Below are 24980 nucleotides of genomic sequence, written 5' to 3' on the forward strand. Positions count from 1 at the left end.
CCCAACTTCAGACTACCACTTTCCCATCCTGCCTCCGTGCTGAGGAGCAGGGGGTTGGGAACCCAGTCAAGCAGAGCTGAGCTGGGTTGTATCCTAGCCTGCTGGCCACGGGCATCCACTGCTGAGGAGGTGTAAAGGAGCAGGGGGGCTGCTAGTCCCCCAGCCCCTTAAACCCTGCCATAGGAGGAATGAAGGGTGTAGAAGAGACTGGGGCAGTCCGGTGTTCCTTCTCCCAGGCCCCAGCCCAGACATGTGCATAGCAGCGGGCCTGTGCATGCCCCAGGAGGGGCCTGGGCGTGCCCCAGGAGGGGCCTGTGCGTGCCAGGGAGCTCTTGGGCTGTAAGAAAACGTGAGGAGCAGCAAGGCCACTCAGGCGACTGGGGTAAGGGCACACCTACAGCTGGCACCTGGGCAGTTTGTCACCATGCTCCCAGTGCTCTGAAAGAGCCTGCAAAGGTCCCTGCTGCTTGCCCCCACCCTAGACACATACTCAGGGCCCGTTCCTGGGGTCAAATGCCAAACATCAAAGCCTGCCCAGTCCAGGAAGACCCTCCCCACCCCATGGCATCTGCGGTGCACATTGCCCTTAAACCCCCATAAGTGCTCTCACTCCGTGGGGCTGCACTTGACTTCCCTAGAGGAGTGACTGCCCTTTCTCTATCCCTTCCTTGTCAGAGAAGCCCCCACCGGGTGCCCTGTCCCCTTTGGAAGGGCCCTGGCTGAGTGCAAGGCATCCTTCAGCCCATTTAATCCTCATAGTAACACTTCCACGAAATTCAGTTATTGTCCCCCCACCATCACAGATAGGGACATTGAGGCTCAGAGAGATCAGTGGTGTTGCCCTAGGGGGTCGCTGAACCCAAGAGGTCGACTCCAGTGCCTGTTGCTTTAGGGCCACTCAGAGCTGTCTCTATTATCACCTGCGGAGGCCAGCAGCTATCTCCCCATCTTGCTCCTTGCCCACTGGGCCTGACGCCCAGTGGCCTCAGCAGTCCAGAGGGGCTAAGTGGAGCAGTGTAAAACGTCTTCCAGGCTAAAGGGACTGGTGCTTCCGGTGGGATTTCAGGAGGGATGGCAGGGCTGGGGCGGTGACCGGGAACCGGAGTCCGGGAACCCGCCCTTAGGCGGCTCCCGGCAGTGCCTTTGTGCTCTAAGCGACACCAGGCTGAAAGCCCGGAGAAGGTGGGGAAGGGAGGGAGCGGGCGTGGCAGCTGCTCGGTGAGTCCTCGCTGGGTGTCCGCTCCCCTCCCTGATCTCAGCGGACGCCCCTTTCTCTTGCCCAGCGCGGACCTATCGCCCCGCAGTCCTTTCCCAGCCTGTGTGCGCGCACTTGCAAATGCGCCACATCGGGGTTGATACCCGCTTACCCCCAGCCTCTCCCTTCCGCTCTCCCTCTCCCACCCCCACCTGAGTGTCGCCAAAAAATATCCAGCCTGAGAGAAAGCTTATAAGAGTTTCTTTGAGCCAAACTAACGACAATTGCCGGGAAGCAAAATCTCAACGGATTGAGAAAATGCTCTACGAAATGGCGGTTTGCAGCTTATTTTATACATGGAATCAAAGGAGGAGGTGATAGATGAAGGGGGTGGGAGAAAGCAAAGCCGGGAAATCTCTGGGATTGGATAAAAGTCAATTGGAGAGACAGGTACTTCTTTCACATGGGTGGGTGTAGGCTTGTCAATAGTTCACATATAGGTGTTAATCAAGGGACAAGAATAGTAACGAGGGATTCTGTACTTTCCTGCTCTGCTCCGGAGAAAGGGACTACTGACATTCCAAGGATGTCATCTTAGGTGCAAAAGACAGTAGACAGGCTCATGCAAGGTGAAGATTGACTTTATGAAGGAAGCTTCGGGCTAAAGATACGACTTCCCACCATGGCCCACTTAGTTATTAAATTGTTTATGCTCACGCCATCGTCTGTGGTTATTGTCCATCTCCTGAGCTTGTCAGGTTTACTAGGCGGCCCCCTTTCCCTCCACAAGAGGCAGAGCTCGGGCTAGAGGAGCAGACCCGGGAAGGTGGAGTTTCCCAGAGCTTCCGATCAGGAGAGATTCCGACAGAGGTGCAGACAGGCTTGGAGAGGAAGAATCAGAGCAGCACTGGAGAGGGGCGCGGGGAGCCCCCCAGAGACACGAGGGGGTGGGTTCTGGAGGCCTCCACGCTGCAAGCCCGACTCCGGCGTGGGCGGTGGCGGGGTGGGGGCGCCAGCTACGCCCTTGCGTGCGGGGCGGTGTTGCCTGCAGTCTTTTTGTTGTCCTCAGCATCCTGGCTCCTAACCCCCTCCCAGAGCGCACTGACAGTCCCCAGGGGCGCCAGCCGGTGACGCACCCTCTACTGGGGGGGGGGGGAATTACCGGACACGCCCCACCCCTCTGTCCGCCGGGTCCCAGTGGCCGCTGGCCGGTGGCCTGTCTGCAGTTTCTTGCCCACTCTGTGTCTGTTTCTTCCTATAAACTGAAAATACCCATTTCACGAGATTCTAAAGATTATCGAAGAGGCTGGAAAGTTTTGGGGCAGCGCTTGGCACAAGATACTCAATAAAGGGTAGCTGCCAGCACCGGTATTCATTTCGATTCTAGCCTTGAAATCCCGACCTGGCGCTGACCCGACGCTCACGGACTGGGGTGTCTCCGGGTCCCGGCGGGAGGAAGCAAGCCGTCGGGGTGCAGGTGGTGTGGGCGCCCCTTTCCCGCCCGGCCTGTCTCCGGACCCCTGACCCGCTCCGAGCCCCTCTTCCGACCCCGGAAGGGGCCGCCGCCTTCCCACCGTGGCGCGCCCGAGGCCCCGAGGTGCTCCCCCGAGGCCCCGAGGTGCTCCCCCAGGCCCCGAGATGCTCCCCCGAGGCCCCGAGGTGCTCCCCCAGGCCCCGAGGTGCTCCCCCAGGCCCCGAGGTGCTCCCCCAGGCCCCGAGGTGCTCCCCCGAGGCCCCGAGGTGCTCCCCCGAGGCCCCGAGGTGCTCCCCCAGGCCCCGAGGTGCTCCCCCCAGGCCCCGAGGTGCTCCCCCGCTGCGCAGAGCCTGGAGCGGGTCCCGGTCACTCCCCCAGCCGCTCTGCCGGGAACCGCCCTGCACCCCCTCTGCCCCGCCCTCCGCAGGGCGGGCCGGCCCTGGGGTGCCTTAAAAACCAGGTCTGGTTCTCTGGTCGCTGCAGCTGTGAGCATCATCCAACGTCGCTGCAGCTACCTTTGACGACCTCGCAGAACCCCGCAGCCATGGCCAACAAGGGCTTGAAGGACCTGAAGCAGCAAGTGGAAGGGGCGGCCCAGGACACGGGTGAGGACAGCGCGCGACCTGAGGCATTGGCAGGGGCACCCGGCTGGAAGCTCAAGAGCAGAAGCCGCGGGTCTCCGCAGCCGGAAAGTTGGCAGGCTGCTCAGGCTCGGAGGGGGTCCTCCCCTGAGATTCAGGGGCTGGGCAGGACGCCCACCCGACCAACGTCGGAGATGATCCTTGGGCGGGGATGGGGGGGACAGCGGTGCCCCAGGAGCCCAGGTTGCACGTGGGGCATTGCCAGAACCAGTCTGAGCAGGCTGCGCAGGTAGGGACCCGGGTCGTTAGGGAATGGTGAAGGTCCACGGAGGGAGGAGACTGCCACCCAGAGCTGCCTCTACCCACTTGCGGCTCAGCGCACAGGACCAGATGGGATGGGGTAGGGGGCACCAGACCCCCACTGGGCTTTGTTTTGAGCCCTTCCCCCCACCCCCGAAAAAGAATTGTTTCCTTACTTTTAAGTCCTCACCCAGAGAGCCTTCCCACCCTCACTACAGCAGGGCAGGCCTCCAGCCTGTTCTCCACTTCCAGCTCTTTCCTCCTCTGACCTGAGGTTCCACAGTTGTGGGTGGGGTGGGGGTGGGTGTATGGAGCCGGGGAGAGGGGGAAGGTGTGAGGGGACTCCTGGGCCCACCAGTGTCAGCTCTTCCAGTCCCAGCTCATCATCCCTTGGGGCTGCTGCTCCCAATCTGTCCTGCACATATCCCAGTCCACAGACGATACCCAAATCAACCCCCTCCATCACCAATTCCCAAGGAAAGCCCACAGTTGCTCCTCAGAGACTAAAATGCTAGTAGGAAGCCTCTATGCATAGGACCCTTCCTTCTGGAGCTCACTTTCTTTACCTGTAAGCTGGGTGCAAAGGGCCCTTCCCTGTGGTTTTGGCTATGTCAGACAAGGCCCGCAGGGTGTGGGGAAGGCAGGCCGTTTCCTGTTCAGCAGTAAGGATGAGTCAGATCTCTGGAGGCCAGAGCCCCTGTCTGCCCACCCGAGGCCCTGGAAACGCTGTTCACCACAGATACAAACTCTGGTCCAGAGGAGATGGCCTGGCCTTGGAAGTTTCACCTCCTTTCTGCATTTTGTTCCTAATGCCTTAAGCTACCTGCCCATGGAGGCATTGGCATCACTACTGTGTGCCCTCTGGGGTGAGGCACAGGAAAGCAGAGGTGGAGAGAGGGCCTTGCAAAAAGCAGAGGCCCCAGTGCACTGAGTGTGCGCTAAAGGGGAGAATTCAGGCATCTAGGGGAAAAGTTGCTAAAGGGGGCAGGATTCTTCCTGAGCCATGCCCAGCAGCAGCAGCCACAGCCCAGATGCCAGTTCCAGCATGGCCCTGCCCTGCCCTGCCCTTCTTTTCTCAACCATCCTGGTGATAGGATGGAAGCAGACTAGAGAGGAGGGGCCCAGAATAATAAATAAACAAGAACAGCCCAGAGGCATGGAGAAAGGAGGGCTCAGGCCCTCACTGGCTCCGTGGCCTTGGTCAAGGGACTTTCCCTTGATGGAATCTGTCCCTATGACAGACTACTCTAGAGAACAGATGGGGGTGGGGGACAATGGTGCGGCCCCTGTGGTCCATGGTGCCTCAACAGAGGCTAAAGACTAAATCTCTCTTGTTTCAGTGACTGCGGCCGGAGCAGCAGCTCAGCAAGTGGTGGATCAGGCCACAGAGGCAGGGCAGAAAGGTCTGGTGGGGCTTGGGGGAGGGCGGCAAGAGGGTGGGCAGCCCCAGCACACTCCCCACCCCACCCAGCTCTTGCCCAGGCACACCCTCTCCTCTGCAGCCCCTCTGCCCACACTGCTTCCTGGGAGGAGATCCAGGCCAGGCTAACCCTGCGTGGCTCTGGTTCCCCAGGACCCCATCCTCATCTGCTCTTCCCTTTCCTTCCCCAGCGATGGACCAGGTGGCCAAATCGACCCAGGAAACCATCGACAAGTCTGCTAACCAGGCCTCTGAATCTTTCTCGGGTTTTGGGAAAAAATTAGGCCTCCTGAAATGACAGAAGGGAGCCACGGGTGACTCCCCTCCAGGCCCTGAGCTCCGGTCAGCGGCTGCCCCCTTGGCCTAATGCCTCATTAAAGCACATATTCCTACCCTGTGTCCATGTCATGTCTCCCGCCAAGCTGGGCCAGTCCTCCCGCACCAAGAGCAGAACCCCCACATCCAGAAACCCAGCCCCCACATCCAGAGTCCTGGCATTCCATATGTGAAACCCACGCCGACTGTTCAGGAGCCCAGGTTGCACGTGGGGCATTGTCTCAATCGTCTCAATCGCGGATCCAGACGCTCCTTTATCCCCGAAGCTCAACCCACCTAGGTACGTGCCCCATCCCCAGCTCAATTCAGAAGCCATCCTGGCTCCCCCAACTCCAGGAACCCGGCCCTCTCAGGAAGGGGATAGTCACTCCTCCGATGCTCCAAGCGCTCAGCTCCGGGCTGCGGGCGGAGCTCCAAGGGCCGGGGCCTCAGGAGCTAACCCCCAACGCCCCGCGAGTGGGTGGGAAGGCTCGGAGCAGCAGGCCATCCCAGGACCCGGCGCCCGCGCGCACCCCAGGCGGCGGGAGCTCGCGCGGACTAGGTAGAGTCGTTGGTGCGGCTTCCCCGTCCTTGCTACCTCCGCCCATCCCGCGGGGTATTTGTGTGCGGGCCTCCTCCCGCGGTGAGTCACCGAGTGGGGCGAGTGCGCGACTCCAAGGCCGGCCCCGCCCGCTGGACTTGCAGTGTTGGGTGTGGTGGCCGGGAGGGGACACGTCCACCGGAGGGGACACGCCCACGGGAGGGGACACGCCCACGGGAGGGGCCTGCGGCGCACGGGGCCGGTCACGTGGGCGTGAGGCACCAGACGGGCCCGTGTGCTGGCGCGCGCCTGAGTGACAACCCTCCCTCAAGTTTCGCTCCCGGGTGCAGCTGTACCTCTGTCCCCTTACGGAGGCGTGTCTTTTTGTCTGGCAGGGTGGCCTAGGGTTCCGGCAGCCTAATCCCTTCCCATCCCTTAGCACGGGTCCACGCACGCGACACCAGCCCTTGGTACGCCCTGCTGATGGGTGACTCACAGTTGCCACAGGACAATGTCCAGCCCTGGCTTCTGCAGCCGCCGTCATCTGAACCCCCTGCCACGGCTGGTGATGCCCCGTGCCCCTTCACCGCCATGTCTTTGAATACGTTATTTTCTTCATCATAATAATCTAGTTTGCTTCTGGTCGAGTACAAGTGTAGTCATGCCGCTTCAATTCACCATATTGATTACGTGGCACCTCCCAGTTCTGGGGCGATCGAGAGGGAAAAGCTTTGTCTTTCCTTCGCACGAGCACTCGGCCGGCTTTCGGGGAGGCCTTCCACAGCCTACCAGCAGGTGGCAGTGTGGCTCCCCCACCCGCACCACCGCCACCGCGCCTTGTGGGTGACGGTCTGCCAAGGTGACTTTTCACTCCCCCAGTCTGAGATTCCCTCCCAAGCGCCCAACGTGTTCCTCGCTACCCCCCTCAGCATCTTCACTGTCACCCACTTTCGTGCTTGGTTCCTTGTTGCTGTCCCCAAAAGTCTTCCCCTAGTCTGCAAACTAGGCCAAGGCTGCTCAATCTGTCTCAGAGGGAAGGTCCTTGCAGAGACATCTGGGGCAGTCTGGGGGGCGCTTTCAGCATGTCCAGGAGTGGGGGTCAGGTTGGGGAGATGCCACCCGGGATCACACGGTCGGGAGGCTGCTGGGGCTAGACTGGCGGAGCTCTCACTTCTTTTCTGGCATGCCTCCTTCCTAAGTGACTGAGGGAGAAATCCCAGTTGGCCTAACAATCCGTCTTCAGTTCTCCTGAGTGATTGCCTTAGGTTTGGGTGTGTGACCCAGCTCTGGCCAAAGGGGGAAAAGGTCAGGTCTGAGGGCCAGGAGGCCTCTAGGAAAAGGTTTTCATTCTAAAAACAAACAAACAAAAAACTAAGAAGCAGTCCCTCCTCCTCCATTGGACATTTTTGTGGCTGGAAATGATGCGTAGAACTGTGGCAGCCCTTGTCACCGTAGGAAGAACAAGCCTAAGGAAAAGCCAACTTGCTGATTAGGTCAAAGTAGAAATATAGAAAGAACCTAGGGCTACTTTATTTAGTTCCTAAGTCAATCCTGCAGCTGCCACAACACGCTGTATGACAGGATGCAGTTTCCTCACCATTTGAGCCCTGTATATTAGTTTTTCTGCTGCAAACAAAAGTTCAAATCCTCTTGATGTTGCCTGGATGCCAAGGTCCTTCACTTACTGGCCTCTCCCACCTTGCCAAGCTCCTCTCAGAACACCCTCTCCTCTGCCTCAGCCACATAGACTGGTTTTCATTTTCCTTGCCATCAAGCTGCTGCTTGCCTCCGTCTTTGCATATGCTGTTTTTTTCTGCCTGGAATGCGCTCCATCCTCCCCCATAAATCACCATTGTTCAGGTGGCTCCTGCTTTTTCATCCTTCATTTCTCAGCTTCCCCAACTTCCCCCAACACACAAACACTCAGAATGGGTCCAGCCACTGCTGTTAGAGAATTCACACCCTTTGTACTTCTTTAACACAGTGATACTTTCCTGTGTGCATCTCTGTGACAGTTGTCCACGGGGCTGCAACCAAGGCTTTTCCACCACATGGTGCATGCCCTGCCTAGAGTGATGTCCTGCCAACATCTGCTAAAAGAATGCGCGAGTGACTGTCCTTCGGTCTTCTATGGGATAACAAGGAGTTCACACATTGTCACCATGGTGCCATCTAGTCAGTGTGGCCCCTTCCACACTACCTCACACCCCCCGAGCAGCTGGCGCTGCCGCGGCACTGTACATAAACCTGTTTCTGTGTGTCTCCGTTCTTCCAACAGTGTGAGTCCTGAGGAGCAGGCCCAGGTGGGATTTGTCTTTTGCCCCATGGCTGGGACGCAGTGGGCACGGTGCCAGAGGACCCCATGGAAGCCTATAGGAGGCCTGTCTCCATGAGGTTCAGAAAGCCAGTTGAGCCCAGACACTGAGGAGAAGACTGTGGCTACCACATGCGTTGGGTCTCAGTCAGGTCTCCAAAGATCAATTCTTTCATTAGCAATTGCCCCCAAATTCTCAATTCTCCAAATTCCAGTTCCTTAACTAGCCAAACACAATCACTTAGCATTACTTTTTGGTTCCACTGGACTTCTCAACTCTGATTACCTCAAATTGCATAAGACATAAGGGGCAGCGTTTTCTACTTGCCATCTTCTACCCTCACTCTTTTTTTGATTTTTTAAAATTTGCTGTGTTTGATTATCCACAACGGCCTCCTTTAATTAACATAGGAAATTGAAAGTTGGTTATAATTTATTATCTCTGCTTTTGTATTTTATTTAACAGACATATTCAGCATTTATATTTGTAAATGGAATCACTCTGAGTTTTCATGGCTCCTTAGTTTTCTTGGGAACAAGAGTACTCCCCTTCTTTTTTCTCCTCATTTCTACTTTATGAAAACATGTAGCATTTACATTCCATTCCTCTACTCTAAGACACACCCTTGTTTTGTCCCAGATCTGCAACTGAAGATGTGAAAAGCTCTCTGCCATTCCTTTTGCTGAAACATTTTCTGCTATCTCTTGGTTGGTTGGAGTTAGGCCTCTAGAAATTTCCTCAAGATTGAGATATTTACAGGTGAAATGAGAAGAGACATTTAGGCTTGAGTTGATAATTGTAACAGCCAAGCCCCTTGGGTTATTGTAATGAGGGTTCATCGTTTCCTACATTTATGTATGGAATTTTCTATTAAAAAAATGTTAAAAAGTTAAAATAAAAAAAAGAAGGTCTCATGTGAACCATAGTCTGAGTTCTTAAATGTGTGATATTGTTGGTCTATAGCCTTTTTACTTAACCTTGGCTGGGTTTGAAATGTACAGTTGGCACTGTATTCCTTGAGTACCTTCTAAGTGTCACTGCCCTCTTGCACAGAAGGTTGAGCAGTCCCTAGAAGCCTGATTTCTAATTCACCGGAATTTCTAAAAAGGGACATGATCTTTTTGGCGGACTGTCTTTTTTATCTTTCAATGAGTTTTCTGGGGTTTGACTCAGTGATGATTGTTCTGGTTCAACTTTCCCTAGTATACAATTTGCATTTTGAATATTGAGTCTAGATTTTTTTAATTTCAGGAATATTTCTTAATTTTTTTTTAAATATCTGCTGTATTGCATTGCTTAACTTTCTTCTTTGGGAATTTCAGTTATGGGTATGAAGTTTTTCCCTATAATACTTAGTTTCCAGATCTGCCATTGTTTCCCAAACACTATGTATCTCTTTAATATGATTCCTTTTCTTTTCTTTTTTCATTTCTATTCCATAGCTGGCTCTTTATAGTTTAGTCTGTTTCTGCAATGGCTTTTTAAATCTTTTTTCTTCTGTTTTATTCCTGAGATATGTAAGTTCCTGTTCTGCCTAGACCTATTGTTTGCCATCTTATCTCAGAATTCTGGCATTTCTGTTTTACTGTATCTTCTTTTAAACATTAGCATTTAATACATGTTAAGTAATAATTTACAGGTGCATTCTTTGAAGTAAAGTTTTCTAGTAGAATTTCTTCACATGCAATGTAGCTTTGGTATTTTTCCCATATTTTAAAAATAGTAGTATATTTTTACCAGTATGTTTTAATTGTCAGATCTCATAGAAGTGCTGTTTTGCACTTCACTTTTTTCTACTTAAGTTCATGAACTTGTTGCAGTGATGTTGCTAACCTTTTTTGATATCAGAGGGATTATTCATTATGAATTTGTACCAACTGGACAAATAGTTAACCAAGTTTATTATGTGGAAGTGCTGAAAAGGCTGCGTGAAAAAGTTAGATAATCTGACCTTTTCACCAACAATTCATGGCTCTTGCATGACGACAATGCACCAGCTCACACAGCACTGTCTGTGAGGGAGGTTTTAGCCAGTAAACAAATAACTGTATTGGAACACCCCCCCTACTCACCTGATCTGGCCCCCAATGACTTCTTTACTTGAAGATAAAGGAAATATTGAAAGGAAGTCATTTTGATGACATTCAGGACATCAAAGATAGTATGACGACAGCTCTGATGGCCATTCCAGAAAAGGAGTTCCAAAGTTGCTTTGAAGGGTGGACTAGGCACTGGCGTCAGTGCATAGCTTCCCAAGGGGAAATCCTTCAAAGGTGACTGTAGTGATATTCAGCAGTGAGGTATGTAGCACTTTTTCTAGGATGAGTTTGTGAATTTAATTGTCAGACCCTGTATGGAATGCTGTTTTTCTTGTAAAGAAAGAAGATGTAGAAAATACACATCTCTACATATTTATGGAAAGAAAACGCAGGGAGGATAAACCAGAATCCAAAGGGATTGGTTATATACAGAGGACAAGTGGGAAGGCAGTGGAAAGAAAGGGGGAATGAGGACAGGATAGCAGGGATGAGAAGAGAGTGACACTTCTCTATATCTTTTTGGGTAGTTCTGCCTTGAAGAACCATAGCAATGTTTCGCATACCCCCAAAATAAAGTACTAAAATCAACTAGAATATGGTAGAGGGAGAAGCCAAAATGGGATACAAACACTAACAAATCATCCTAACTCTATTACAAATGAATAAAATAACCACACTGAAAGGGAAAAAGAAAAAAGAAAAAAACTAAGTAGCTTTGGAAAATAGTATACAATCATGCGCCACTTCATGATGGGTGTAAGTTGTGAGAAATATGCCATTAGGCAATTTCATCACTGTATGAACATCATAGAGTGAGTGCACTTGCACAAACCTCAGTAGTACAGCCTACTACCCACCCAGGCTGTGGTGTAGCCTATTGTTCCCAGGCTACAAGCCTTTACACCATGTGACTGTACAAAGCAACATGAGATTAAATCAAGCACAAGAGAAAATGATGCGATCAAGAAATACGTTAAACACGAGATGTATGAGGTTACGCTGCTGGCATAACACCACATACTATTTTACAGTAAACTATTTCTTTACAAATAGAAAGAGTACACTGTAAAATAATGATAAAAAGTGTGATATAGTAAATATATAAACCAGTAACATTGTCATTTATTATCACTATCAAGTATTAGGTACTGGAGATAATTGTATGTGCTGTACTTTTATACAATTGGCAGAGCAGTAGGTTTATTTACACCAGCATCACCACAAACACATGAATAACGCATCGTACTATGATATTACAATGGCGACATCACTAAGCGGTAGAAATTTTTTAGCTTCATTACAATCTTATGGAACCTTTATCATATATGTGGTCTGTCACTGACCAAAACGTCATTATGTGGCATATGATTGTATTGACTGGATTCTGTCAGGCTAAAGGCAAAAAGAACTGTAGAAAATTCTGTAATCTAGTCAGTAAATGTGTTTTTCATAGGATTGTGAGTTAGTAGTTCTGAAAAAATGTATATACCAGAATATGTGTATAATAGTCCCCCCTTATCCACAGGGGATATGTTCCAAGATCTCCAGTGAATGCCTGAACCACAGAGTATTGAACCCAATGTATACTATGTTTTTCCTACACACACATATGTTTTCACTTAAAGAAGCTCTTTATGGCTTCTGTTTGGCATATCTGAATTTCCAGCATCAGTACTCTTTCGTGGCTATACTGGACAAACAAATGACTCACGTCTGGCAGGATGCAGTGGAATGGTGTGAGATTTCATCACACAGAATGGTGTGCATTTAAAACGTATGAATTGTTTGTATCTGGAATTTTCCATTTAATATTTTGTACCAAGCTTGACTCTGGGTAACTGAAACCATGGAAAGCGAAACCTTGGATAAGGCAGGGGCTACTGTCTACCAAGGGGTGCCAAGAATGTACACATTTTAAAAGATGTTATCTATGTATTACTTTTCAAAGTTGAATTACGGTAGCAATGTGTAGTATGGCGTTAATCAAATGAATGCTAGCGTCATTCATTGTATTACAATTTCTTTTTATTTTATTTTTTTTTAAATTAAATTTATTGGGGTGACAATTGTTAGTAATTGTATTACAATTTTAACACAGTTTTTTCCTTTCTTAAAATGTATATACAGGGGCAGCTGGTTGGCTCAGTTGGTTAGAGCGCAGTGCTCATAACACCAAGGTTGACGATTCGATTCCCACCTGGGCCAGTGAGCTGCGCCCTCCACAACTAGACTGAAAACAATGACTTGACTTGGAGCTGATGGGTCCTGGAAAAACACACTGTTCCCCAATATTCCCCAATATAAAAATTTTTTTTAGCACCCTTTGTGTGTGTGTATGTATACACACATACAAGCACATACAACACACACACACACACATGTAAATACACACATATACTTCCTAGATCTATCTGCTGAGAGCTCCTAGAAGCAATGACATCCCAGCAGCAATAAGCACACCTACCACCAGATCTTGATCTCTAAATACCATTCTCTAATAAAAGGGACCAGGGCTCTGAGGAGAAGTAGGTGATTGTAGGGCTGGGGTGGGGAAAATACAAGATTAGCTTGGAACATCCTTGTAGTGCTAGAAAGTAAGGAAATGCTAAGATAGACAAGATAGATGATAGATAGATAGATAGATAGATAGATAGATAGGAAGAAAGAACAAAAGAAAGAAAGAAAGAGAGAGACAGAGAGAGAGAGAGAGAGAGAGAGAGAGAGAGAGAGAGAGAGAGAAAGAAAGAAAGAAAGAAAGAAAGAAAGAAAGAAAGAAAGAAAGAAAGAAAGAAAGAAAGAAAGAGATGGAGGCTTATAGAAAAAACACAAGAGCTGACGTGAAGGAGCTTCTAATGGCCCAAGCTGGACTAATTTGAGCAAAAAAATAAATAATGATAGTATTAGGTTTTAACCCATAGAATAAGATAAATATTCTATTCACGAATTCATTCTGATATGAGTAAGTAATAAATAAGTGTGGAGAAGGGGCAACTCTTATAGTAGAATTCTAATTTATTAATTAAGAAGGAAAGGGAAAATAGTGAATCATTAGGCAAATACCAGAGAAATAATTATTGCATATAAGATCCACTGATAGAAGCTAAAATTAATGTGCAAAGGTTTGAGGAGAGGTCAAATGATTTTTGACAAGGCTGCCAAGATCATTAAATGGGAAAAGTACAATTTTTTCAACAAATGGTGGTGGGAAAACTTGATATTCACATGCAAAAGAATGAAGTTGAACCTTTACCTTGAACCATATACAAAAATTAACTCAAAATGGATCAAAGACATAAACGTAAGACCTAAAACTATACAACTTTTAGAAGAAAATATGAGGAGAAAGCTTGATGACATCGGATTTGGCAATAATTTATTGGTTATGACACTGAAGTCACAGACAATAAAAGAAAAACTAGACAAATTGGACTACTTTAAAATTAAAAATTTCTGTTCATCAAAGGACACACCAGCAAGAGAAAAGGCAACCTACGGAATGGGAAGAATCATTTGCAAGTCATATCTGAGAAGAGGTTAATATCCAGAATATGTAAAGAACTCCTACAACTTAACAATTAAAAAATAATACAATTAAAAATGGATAAAGAACTTGAATAGACATTTCTTGAAAGATGATATACAAATGGCTGATATGTACATAAAAAGATGCTTAACATCACTAATCGTTAGGGAAATGCAAATCAAAGCTACAATGAGATATCAACTTGCACCCATTAGAATGGCTGCTATCAAAAAAAAAAAAAAAAAAAACACCAAAAAAAGCCCAGAAAACAACAAATGTTGTCGAGGATGTGGAGACATTGGAACCCTTGTGCGTTGCCTGTGGAAATACACAATGATGCAGCGCTCATAGAAAACATTATGGCGGTTCCTCAAAAAATTAAAAACAGAATTACCATACGATCCAACAATAGCACTTCTGGGCATATATCCAAAAGAATTGAAGGTAAGATCCTGAAAAAAGGTTTGTAACCCATGATCATAGCAACATTATTCACAATAGACAAAAAGTAAAAGCAACCTAAATGTCTACTGATGGATGAATGGATAAACAAAATGTGGCATATACGTACAATGGAATATTGTTTGGCCTTAAAAAGGAAGGGAATTTTGACACCTGCTACAACATGGATGAGCCTTGAGAACATTATGCTAGACGAAATAAGTCAATTACAAAAAGACAAATACTATATGATTTCACTTAAATGAGGCCCGTAGAATAGTCAAACTCATAGAAACAGTATTAGTTTGGTGCAAAAATTATTGCGGTTTAAAAAGTTAAAAATAATTGCAAAAAACGCAATTACTTTTGCACCAATCTAATAGAATGGTGGTTGCCAGGGGCTTGGAGGATGGGGACATGGAGAGTTATTTGATGGAAGCAGAGCTTCAGTTTTGTGAAACGAAAAAGTTCTGGAGATTAGTTGCACAACAATGTGAATAGTTAACCTACTCAACTGTAGATTTACAAATAAGATAGTAAATTTTATGCTATGTGTATTTTACCACATAATTTTTAAGATTGAAGAGAAACAATTTGCATAGTCTCAAAGTATCTCTTTTTAGATGTTTATTAACTACAAAGGAAAGATAGTAACTTTACTATGGAGAAACCCAGCAGAGACCTCCTTAACCAAATGGTCAAGTTTAACATCATTAGTAATAAGATGTATCAACGTCAGGAACCCTGTGATATGACGCACTGGAAAGGATACAACATCTTTTTTGTAGTATTCTTGCTCAAAATGCATAACCTCAGTTCAATCAGAGAAAACATCAGACAGGGCAGGCCCGGTGGCTCAGGCGGTTGGAGCTGGGTTCTCCTAACTCTGAAGGCTGCCGGTTCAATTCCCACATGGGCCAGCGGGCTCTCAACCACAAGGTTGCCGGTTCAACTAATTGTCTCCCTCAAGGGATGGTGGGCTCCGCCCCCTGCAACTAACAATGGCAACCGGTGGGGAGCTGAGCTGCGCCCTCCGCAACTAAAATTGAAAGGACAATAACTTGACTTGGAAAAAAGTCCTGGAAGTGCACACTGTTCCCCAATAAAAGTGCTGTTCCGCTCCCCCCCCAAACAAAAACGAAAAAGAAATAAAAACTTAACATAAAAAAAACCCAAAAAACATCAGACAAACCCAATAAGAAACGTTTGACAAAATAACGGATGAGGACTGGTTAAAAGATTCGATGTTATGAAAGACAAGGAAACATGGAGGAACTGTTATCTCAGTCTTACAAAACTGCAGGAGACTAAGGAGAAATAACTAAATGCAATGTTTGATTGTGGATAGAATTCTAGGACAGAAAAAGAACATTAGTGGAAAAACTGGTGAAATTCAAACAAGGTCTTTAGTTTGGCTAATTGAAATAATTTAAATTTATTTCAACGTATTATTTAATTAAATAATTTTACATTTAAGTTAACTAAATATGCTAATGGTAATGTCCTAGTTCTGATCATTTTATTGTGATGTAAGATTTGAACATCAGGGGAGGTTTCGTGAGGAAGATACGGAAACTATACTATTTTTGCAACTCAATTAACATTGAGCTGGCAGAGAGAAACCTGCCCTATCATTCATAAAACCCCGTATTCATGATGTATTGGAGGTTGTTGGAATCTGAAGTTCAAATCTGAAGTAAATTTCCCAGACATCAGAGGGAGATTCCTCCGGAGAGGGGGCCAGGCCAGGGGAGTCACCCAGGCTCCTCTGCTCAGGAGCCTGTGCTTCTTTCACAGAAGTGTTGGATTCATCTGTGTAATGACGACCCCTCTGCCTCCCAGAACTCTGTGGGAAGATTCTATGCGCAACCTTGTTTTCCCAGTTGCAGCCTCTAGGGGTTCAGTCAATCCTTGCCTTTCCAAGGACTCCCTTCTGTCTTGGAAGGTGGTACTCTCTAAGATACGACACACTCTGGAATTCCTTGGTCACCTTCCTCTTCTTTCTTCATCTCCTTGTGTCTTAGTCCTGTCCCACGGAGTTCTCTCTCACAGGGTCGTCTCCTCCAGGGACTGAGTGTTGTTTGGCAACATCTGAGACCGACCTCCCTACCCCCACCCCAAAGGTTTCCCAGTCTCCTAGTTTCTCTGAAGTTTAGTGTGTGTGTTTTGTGACAGCGTTTCTTCCTCTTCCTCTTCCCCTTCTCCCCTTCCCTACCCTTCCTTCTTTCTCTTCTCCTCCTCCTCTTCTTCCTCCCCCGTCTTTTCTTCCTTCTTCCTTTTCCTCTTCCTCTTTCTCTTCTCCTTCTTCTCTCTCTCCTGCTCCTGCTTCTGCTTCTTCAGTTTTAAGAAGAAATGGGACCATTTAGAATTAAGCTGACACCATGTTGCTTCCAGACCTGGAAGTCTGGCAGGCTGAGCTGGTATTCTGTTTACAGAGAATTCACATCCACACCCCACCTGCTTCTCCCTGCCCTTGCCCTGGGAACCTGTCTTCTAGAACTGCATCACCCAGGCTCCCTCAGCCAATGGGGGATATCAGTAGGAAGTCGAATCCTACTGACTGACACCCACGGCTAGGTGCGTGTGGACATGATGGGGAAGTCCTCCTTTGGTGACAGATACACCAAGGCTCCAGGAGTCTGTGCTTGGCTCCCCTGTGGCTGGGAGGGATCAATGTATGCAGGAGAGGTGGGCTCAGTATACACAGTGAGCTCAAATCCCTGAAGCAGAAGCAAGAGAAAGCATAGGCAGGACGGGCAATCGTGAAACTCAGGACATTCATGATATCTCCTATTCAAATCACACAAGAAACCATCATGCTTAAGATGTAAGACAGACCTAAGTGGTTAAGTACGTTTTTTTCTTCAGAATTGGTAATTGCTAAATTGGCAAATTGCTATTTGAAAACTGATTCTCCTTGCCTTGATGATGTAGGCAGCTGGTCCTTTGCCAAACTGGGTTGTTGAGCAAATTCCACTTGGAGAATTAATGGGCTCCTGTCAGGGCCTGATTCTCCCTGCCCCAAGGCTTGGACGTGACCTTCTGACTCAGGACAAACTGACCTGGGTGCCTGGTTCTGGGGCTGCTCCACTGGGTTCCAGCATGGCCAGGCCTCTTCCAAGGTGGCGCGGTTCCCCCCCGAGTCATCCTCAACCTCATCCTGCAGGAACGTTGTTCCTTGCAGGAGTGACCTGAGCCCAATCCCTCAGATGGGAATCCAGCTCTGGCTAGGAGGGTCCTGGGCTGCAAAGGAGTCCATCCTTAGGGAGCCAAGGGCTGGGCTGAGAGGACAGGTGCTGCTCACAGCTGGAGCTGGAGGGCCAAGTGGGCCGGGACCTGGGCCAGAGCACCAAGGTCTGGGGCCCAAGTCTGGCCTTGGGCAGCTTGGTGTCTTGAGGCCTCTTGCTTTTTCCCTGTCGGACATTTGGGATTTGTGCTTGGACCCAGCCTTGCCGGGAGATCTGGGACCATGGTGTGTCGTCCCTGGAGTCAGGGTGCTCACAGCAGGGCAATGCATTAACGAGGAGCAGGGTGTCATGGGCCCGGAAATGATGTGATGGCAGCAACGGCCTGGAACCAGGGAAAAGCACAGCCAGAGGCCGGCTACGGGCCGGCACCAGGGCCAGAGAGCTGCTGGGTAACCAAGTCCTCACAGCGGCCTGCTGAGGGGCTGGGACCTCCTGAGGCGAGGGGGGCTGTAAAGAGTACCCCAGGGTGGGGGCTGCTGGGAAAGGGTCTGTGGGGTCTGGAAACCATCCCAGAACTGGTGGGTGACACGTCATCTTGTGAGGGGAACAAGCCCAGAGGGGACCCTGTGGGGGGTGGGAGACACACACAACCTCAAGGGAAACAGGGAAGGGGCTTTGGTGAGTCCAGGCAATGTCCCTGTGTGTCTCTCAGCCCAATGCCCACCAGCCGTGTCCCAGAAGTCCCCCCACCCTCTGCAACATTGCCCTGACGTCCTGAGCAGAATATTCTGGCATTTGGATATACCAAGAATAGAACAGAGTCATCTGGACCTGCTCAAGCTCCAGGGCCTTCACTTTCACAGCTGCTCTGAGTCCACAGGGTCATACCTACATAACTGTAAAACTTAGTGGCTCAGGTGGTTGGAGTGCCGTGCTCCTAACGCTGAGGTTGCCTGTTCTATTCCCACATGGGCCAGTGAGCTGCGTCCTCTACAGCTAAGATTGTGAACTACAGCTCTCCCTGGAGCTGGGCTGCTATGAGCAGCCGGAGGTTGGTGTGAACTGCCGTGGGCTGCTGTGTGCTGCTGTGGGCTACCATATGCTGCCATGAGTGGCCAGCAGCCATCATGAGCAGCTGGCAGCCGGCAAGAGCTGCCATGAGCTGCCGACGGATGACTGACAACCAATTGCCTCAGCCCAGGGAGCGCAAGGCTCATAATACCAGCACAGGCCAGGGAGCTGGGTCCTACACAACTAGACTGAGAAACAATGGCTTGAACCAGAGTTGGGGGGAGAAGTGGAAGAAAGCGGGGGGAAGAAACCTTACAAGAGTAGTATTATTGTATTCCTTTTCTTAAGGAGACCTCTTCAAATTGTTTAAAACCCAACCACTCGTGGTGCTGTGGCCTTGTGACTCACAGTACCCACTGCCTACCCCAGGGGAGCTGGCCACAGCCTGGGGGACCCCCCCACACCACTCAGGAATGTGGGAGTGTCTCGGCCCAGTAGGACCCAGGCTGTGAAGGCCTGCAATCAGGTAAACACTAATTAGGTCCTGCCACACCCTCCTGGGCAGCTCTGAAGGATGAGGGAGCCTGCCTGGAGGAGGTGGCCTTGGGCTCCTGCCCCAGGACTGACTGCATGAACCTTCCCTCCATGACTCCTGCCCAGTGGGGTCACATCCCCCAGCCCTTGGGCTCCAAGGCAGCCCCATATCCCCTGCACTCTTTGGCCTACCCACTGGTTGGTCAGGGCTCACTGCCAAGGTGCCTCTCTGTGTCACATCAGTGATGAGGAGGAGGGAACAGAAGTTTACTTAGAGCTTGCGTGCACGATCCCACCAATGATCAATGACACAGCCAGGAAGGCGTGGCTGTCCCTGTTTTATAGATGAGGAAACTGAGGCTCAGGTTGGCCTAATGACTAAGAAACGTAGTATGTGGCATGGGGCTTGAGGCATCTCTCTCCATTCTGAGTAACGAGGGAGGCAGCCTGGCTCCCTAAGCCTGTGATGTGTCAGGAGCCAGTACAGCAGCTTTCTGGGAATTCTTGCTAAGGCCAGAGCACCTCCCCAGGTGGTGGTGGAGTCCTCCATCTACTCCTCCAGGACCTCTTGACCTCCTGGACACCTCCACTGCTGACCTCACAGGGCCTCCCCAAGGTGCAGAGGCCGGAATCCCTCACGTGCTGGCTGCCCAGAGGGGCAGTGCCACACCCAGCCTCTTCCTCCTGTCACCACCTGCGCTGACTCACTGTCTGACCTACTACTTGGCCGGGGTGAGGGTTGGTGCCCCAAGGCCAAGCCAGGCATCAGGGGCACCTATAAAAGCACCCTGGCCCAGGCCCCAGCATCCTGCTTGGTCGCCACCGGTTGCCTCACAATGCTAGGAGGACTGGGGAAGCTTGCTGCTGAGGGCCTGGCCCACCGTACCGAGAAGGCCACTGGGGAAGCTGGTAAGGGCCTGAGGCTCCTTTCCACCTGGGCTATTCCCTCAGGCTGGGGATTGGGGACTGACTAGACTGGGCCTGCCCAAAGCTGATCCCCCCAGGTTTGAGGCAGGCCGTGGCCTAGCGATCAGCCCCACAACGATAGGATGGAGCTGAGAGGGGGTCGGGGGAGGAGGCTGAGGAGGGCAGCTCGGAGCAGAGCCTGGAGGAGCTGACTGCCTTAGGCAACCCTCACTCCATGTAGCTGAGGGTAGGAGGGAGGCCAGCTCAGCGGCCCCAGAGAGCCTGAGGGGAGCCGGGATGCTAGGTGAGCAGCTGGTGGCTTGAATCCTTCCCTCTGGAAACCTGGGCACCTGTTCTGAATATCCTATACAGGAAAAGGAAGGCGGATTTTTATTTTTACCATAACTTTAAAGCTTTAAAGATTCTTTATTAAAAAACCACCAAGTCTGATTCTGTTCAAAGTCAGCTCCCAGGGTTCGGGGTTTATACAAAGGACGTTTGCAATGTCTTCAAAGTCCCCAGAAGTTCTATTTTTGTATGCAGAGATCAGCAACTGTATGTGGGTAGGCTAATCCAGGTCTCACCTGTCTGACGGTTAAGTCTGCTGCTCTCTTTCTAAATGGCTAACTCGTCTGTGCTCCTTTGGTTAACTCTTGGCTGTGTTGACTGCCCTCTTTCCTCCGTCACAGCCCTCCGAGTTCTGTATTATTCCCGTTCTACAGATGAAGGAACCAAGCAGTGGAGGGGGAATTAGAACCAGTTCTTCTGACTCCAGAATCTTCCATTTCTAGCACACTACCACCCAAATGTTAAACAGCTCCTAGGTGGGCAGAGAGCCCTCTTCTGTTGGAAGAATGGCTTTGGGGAACTGGTTTTGCTGGAGGAGGCTTCAGGGTTTGGCTTTCAGCTGCAGCCTCTGTCTTGCTTAAGGCAGGACAGCTGCTCACCTGAGAGGTGTGGTGACCTGGGAAACAAGCTTAGCCTTGTTGCCAGGCTCCCAGCTGGCAGGAGGGACTGTTCATTGGCATTCCAGACCTTGCCAGGCTGAGGGGCATGGAGGGCCCTGTGCCTTTGCCTGGCTCACTCAGCATTTCCCCAGCAGCCAGGACCCACTTGAATCTCTGAAGGAAACCAGCTGGGATTCCTTCCTGTGAGCCAGTTTGTCCTGTCTGGAGTGGCATCCCAGAGTCCCATTCGGAATATCCAGCACCGTGTGGGCCGCGACATGGGGAACAGCTGGCTCGCACTGTGCTCTCACTTTGGACTTGTCTCATCATTTCAGTTCATGCCGTGGAGGGAGTGGTAAAGGAGGTGGTGGAGCATGTCAAGGAGGCTGGAGAGAAAGGTATGGTGGGGCAGGGGAAGGAAGGAAGGAAGGAGGGAAGAGGGAAGGTACTGGGAACAACCTGTTCTTTGACTGAGGTCAAACCCTTGGATGTTGCACCCTTTCAGTTGGTATGCAACTATCTACATTGAGGCCACAGACCAAACTTTGCTGAAGCAAGATCCAACTAGATAGTACTCTCTGTGGAATGTTAAGACACAATCACAAATAAAAACCAAAGACAAAAAAAAAAAAAGGGAAAAAGAAACAACGAAAAATAGGATGTTACAAAAGACTATGTGGTAGCACACTGGAAAAAACATTTAAGACATAAAGTTGTATATTTATATAAATACATATTTACATGTTTATGTGTTTATGTGTGCTGTGAGCATAACTATGTAAAAAGCGTATGTATACCTCATTCCTTTCAACAAAACAGATTCCAGATGGATCCAGGACTTAAATATAAATACATGAAATTATTAAACTGTTAGAAAAGAGCAGAGATTTTGGCATAATCTCAAGAGAGGGGAGGATCTTTTAACTATGACAGAAAACCCAACAGCCATTAAGGAAATATTAGGCAAATTTGACAATATGAAAGTTGAAATTTTTCCTAACAAACAATAAGCTAAGCCAAATGAAAAACCATATAGTATTTACAGTAGAAATGATAACCCCGGAATCAGGCAGTTCACAGGAAGATGAAGCCTGAGTAGGCAGTACACCCAAGAGCAGAGACTCAGTCATAGCTGAAGGAAAGGAAGTCACTGGGAGAAATAAAACACAATCGGAACACATTCCTCCAGGAGCTTTGCTGCCCTGCACCCCCTTGGGGATCGTCCCGGGCACGAGCCAGGAAGACTGCCATGTCCCACAGGCCACTCCAGGTGATACTGGCCCAGCAAGTGGCTGGAAACATTTACTTTGCTCACCAGACATTTCTCTTTTCTTGACATTCCTGACAGCCATTGCCGAAGCCTTCAAGAAGGCTCAGGAGACGGGGGACAAAGTGGTAAAGGAAGTCACCGAAACAGTGACCCACAGCGTCACAAATGCTGTCACCCATGCAGCGGAAGGCCTGGGTAAACTGGGACAGTGAGCGCGCCCGCCACTGGCAGACTCTTCTTGAATCTCAATAAAATCTGTGAAATGTGTACACTCATCCTTGGATTTATTCCTGGTTGGATGGAAGCGCTATTTATGTCCTGTCATCTGCTGTCACACATTGACACCCACTGGGGATCAGATAGGTCCCCTGATTAATCAGATGTGCTGCTCTCACATGAAAATTTCTCATGTCACCAAGGACCGCTGCAAGAATTGTTAGGGTCAGTGCTACATTTCTTTTTTTTTTTTTTTTTTTTTTTTTAAAGAGTGTCTTTTTTTTTTTTTTTTTTAATTTTATTTATTTATTTTTTTTTTGTTTTTGAGAGCCCACTGGCCCATGTGGGAATCGAACCGGCTGGGAATCGAACCGGCAGCCTTCGGAGTTAGGAGCATAGAGCTCTAACCACCTGCGCCACCCGGCCGGCCCCCAGTGCTACATTTCTTAAAACATTATTTCCCCAGAAACTATATATAGATTTCAGATACCTCAATGCTTCAAGGACACCCCAAGGAAGGACCATAATTCAGCCCACATGTTCTTTGGGTTTTACTTGAAATGTTCGTACAAGAGTTAGGGAAGATAATGGACCAACCTGACTGAGGTTAGCGGGACAGGCTCAGACAGCTTGAGATGCTCCACATTCTGAAAGAGGCTTCAGAGAAGCGTTTCTGCTGGACAGTCACAAAAGTAGGTCAAGGAGGACCCACGTCCACTGCTTCTTGGCTGTTGAAGCTGCTGTCAGACCTCCCCTCCGACACTTGCGTTAGGCCTAATTGGAGGGCGGGCAAGAATGCTTGGCCTCCTCTCCTTCCTGCTGAGTCAGTACCATAAAGGTTAAACAATGTTTAAACAGCATTTAGCTTAATATTGTGGATTAAAATAAGGAATGGCATTGCTTATTTTTCTTGCTAAAAGTTTTGTTTTCAGCAGAAATTAGTTTTTTTTTAAATTAAAATTTATCGGGGTGACACTGGTTTATAGTTACATAGGTTTCAGGTGCACAATTCTGTAATACATCTATGTCCCATTGTGTGACCATCCAGTCAGTTCTCTTTCCATCACTATATATTTGATCCCTTGTACCCTCATCTACCACCCCCTAGAAAAGGTGTTTTAAGGAACAAGTCAGTTGCTCACCACATAGCTGGCTTTCTTTTAGAATTGGCCTCACAAGTTTCTGCATAGCCCCGGAATCCAATGTTCTGGATTAGAGTATCTGCCACTGTCCAGCTGGATCTAGACCGTATCATACCTTGCTTTGGTTTCTGATAACTTTTGCATTTCCCCAGTTCAAATCCACTCTCAAAAGGATGAGAGCATTGTTGGTGGCAGTGTAGACTGCAAAACCTCTTTGAATGGCAATTCCTCTTAGCAGACTTTACTCTTCAGGTGTACACAGGTACATGCAGATGCCCAAAGGGTGAACAGATTCACTGTGGCGTGTCTGTAACAGCAAGACGTTGGAAACACCCTAAAATGCTAATCAGAAATCACTTGGATGGCAAGTTCTGCTCTGCTTATTAGGTTTGAGATACAATCTAGTGACGACATCTATTCCTTCTAAAGTATTGTAATGCCTCAGCTTGAGAAATAAGCACATACTAGCTTATTCAAGATTGTTTCCTGCGTCTAGATGGACACCTATAGGGAATTCATATCTATGAAGTGAAATACTCCATGGCTGTTAAGAATTAAGAAATGTATGTATGTCATATGGGAACATGTCAAATAAGTTAAGATGTAAAATATATGCATGTAGAATAAGCTAATTTTTATAAAGCAAAGCAAACACATAATTGTATAAAAATAGAAAAAACTCATAGCATATAGATCGCAAACCTATTAACAGTATTCATCTCTGTGTCTGTGAGAATATGAGGAATCTTCATTTTCCACATTATATATTTCCATGACGCTTGAATTTAAGAGAAAACCAACACAGAAATAGTTTGAAATGTGGTCATGGAGTGCACATACTAGCTTATTCAAGATTGTTTCCTAGTTAAGAGCTACTCAAAGTTTGCTGGTTTGCAACTTTTGTTACTACTGGCAATGAGATAAGTAAAGAAACAGAGCCATTATATACTCTTAGACATTGCCTGGACTTCCAGGAGAGGACAACTCCTGTTGAGCAGGGTAGAGATCATCTCAGGCTGTTGAACTTGCATGGTAACGTGTACATGAATTACTCACATGAAGTAGGACCACATAACACAATGAATTAGATTAAGAAACAAACAAAACCCCACAAAACTGGTCTTTCACTACACAGAGTAGGAGCAGCATTGCCCACGTGCCCTTAACTGGACCTTGCAGTGTGCTTTTCTGGAATAAATACTTCCTTCTTTCATTTCCTTTTACTATGTGTGTTATGCAATGAGGGGGCATGACATAAACCTCAGGCAAACTCTAAGCATGTTATAAAAAGCAGTAAAGTGATGTCAGAAAAAATGGTGGAGAAAGGACCCCCCCCACCCCAAATTCTCTCCTCTATAAAATTGGTGAGAAAACTGGTAAAAACAGAATGAACTTTTTCCAGAACTCTGGAAATTAACCAAAGTCTTACAACAATCAACGAAGCATGTATGTAAAACAAATTAAAAACAAACAAAATCTTGTTAAGAACAGCAAGCTTTGTGATGTTTTTAACTTGCCCAATTCTATTCTCATTTCCCCCCACATCCCTCTTCTCTAGCTCCACTGTAGCCTTGAAAACCAACAGCCTGGCTGTTACTGGAAAGAACAGAATAGGGTTGGAG

The 24980-nt window shown here is 48.5% G+C and overlaps 3 protein-coding genes across 4 annotated transcripts in view; 2 read left to right on the plus strand and 1 right to left on the minus strand.

Moving 5' to 3' along the window:
• The window catches only part of MMRN2 (multimerin 2), a 29030-nt gene extending 22572 nt beyond the window's left edge, over nucleotides 1-6458 (minus strand). Inside the window, exon 1 of the mRNA XM_081075029.1 lies at nucleotides 6323-6458. The gene's annotated coding sequence lies outside the window, so the exon portion shown is untranslated. The remainder of the gene's footprint in view (nucleotides 1-6322) is intronic.
• ADIRF (adipogenesis regulatory factor) lies at nucleotides 3120-5362 on the plus strand. The gene is made up of 3 exons (XM_081075033.1): nucleotides 3120-3274; nucleotides 4891-4953; nucleotides 5162-5362. The coding sequence occupies exons 1-3, from the start codon at nucleotides 3214-3216 to the stop codon at nucleotides 5266-5268; spliced, it is 231 nt and encodes a 76-aa protein (XP_080931159.1). The 5' UTR covers nucleotides 3120-3213; the 3' UTR covers nucleotides 5269-5362.
• FAM25A (family with sequence similarity 25 member A) lies at nucleotides 5373-22442 on the plus strand (the record flags this gene model as incomplete). Of its 2 annotated transcripts, none has more annotated exons than XM_081075031.1 (3): nucleotides 5373-5586; nucleotides 21066-21128; nucleotides 22079-22442. In XM_081075031.1, the coding sequence occupies 3 exons, from the start codon at nucleotides 5373-5375 to the stop codon at nucleotides 22210-22212; spliced, it is 411 nt and encodes a 136-aa protein (XP_080931157.1). In that variant the 3' UTR covers nucleotides 22213-22442. The 2 variants fall into 2 exon arrangements, with proteins under 2 accessions (XP_080931157.1, XP_080931158.1); XM_081075032.1 differs by lacking the exon at nucleotides 5373-5586 and adding an exon at nucleotides 19714-19786.
• Between the last annotated feature and the right edge of the window lie 2538 nt (nucleotides 22443-24980).

The sequence above is a fragment of the Rhinolophus hipposideros genome (assembly GCF_964194185.1).
Source record: "Rhinolophus hipposideros genome assembly, chromosome: 15".
NCBI classification, from domain to species: domain Eukaryota; kingdom Metazoa; phylum Chordata; class Mammalia; order Chiroptera; family Rhinolophidae; genus Rhinolophus; species Rhinolophus hipposideros.

Excerpts from the sequence above, each read along its gene's own strand:
- ADIRF (XM_081075033.1), top strand. The coding sequence starts at position 3,214 with ATGGCCAACAAGGGCTTGAAGGACCTGAAGCAGCAAGTGGAAGGGGCG. Across the intron at positions 3,275-4,890 it reads AGGGGCGGCCCAGGACACGG|TGACTGCGGCCGGAGCAGCA; the intron begins GTGAGGACAGCG and ends CTCTTGTTTCAG. Across the intron at positions 4,954-5,161 it reads CACAGAGGCAGGGCAGAAAG|CGATGGACCAGGTGGCCAAA; the intron begins GTCTGGTGGGGC and ends TTCCTTCCCCAG.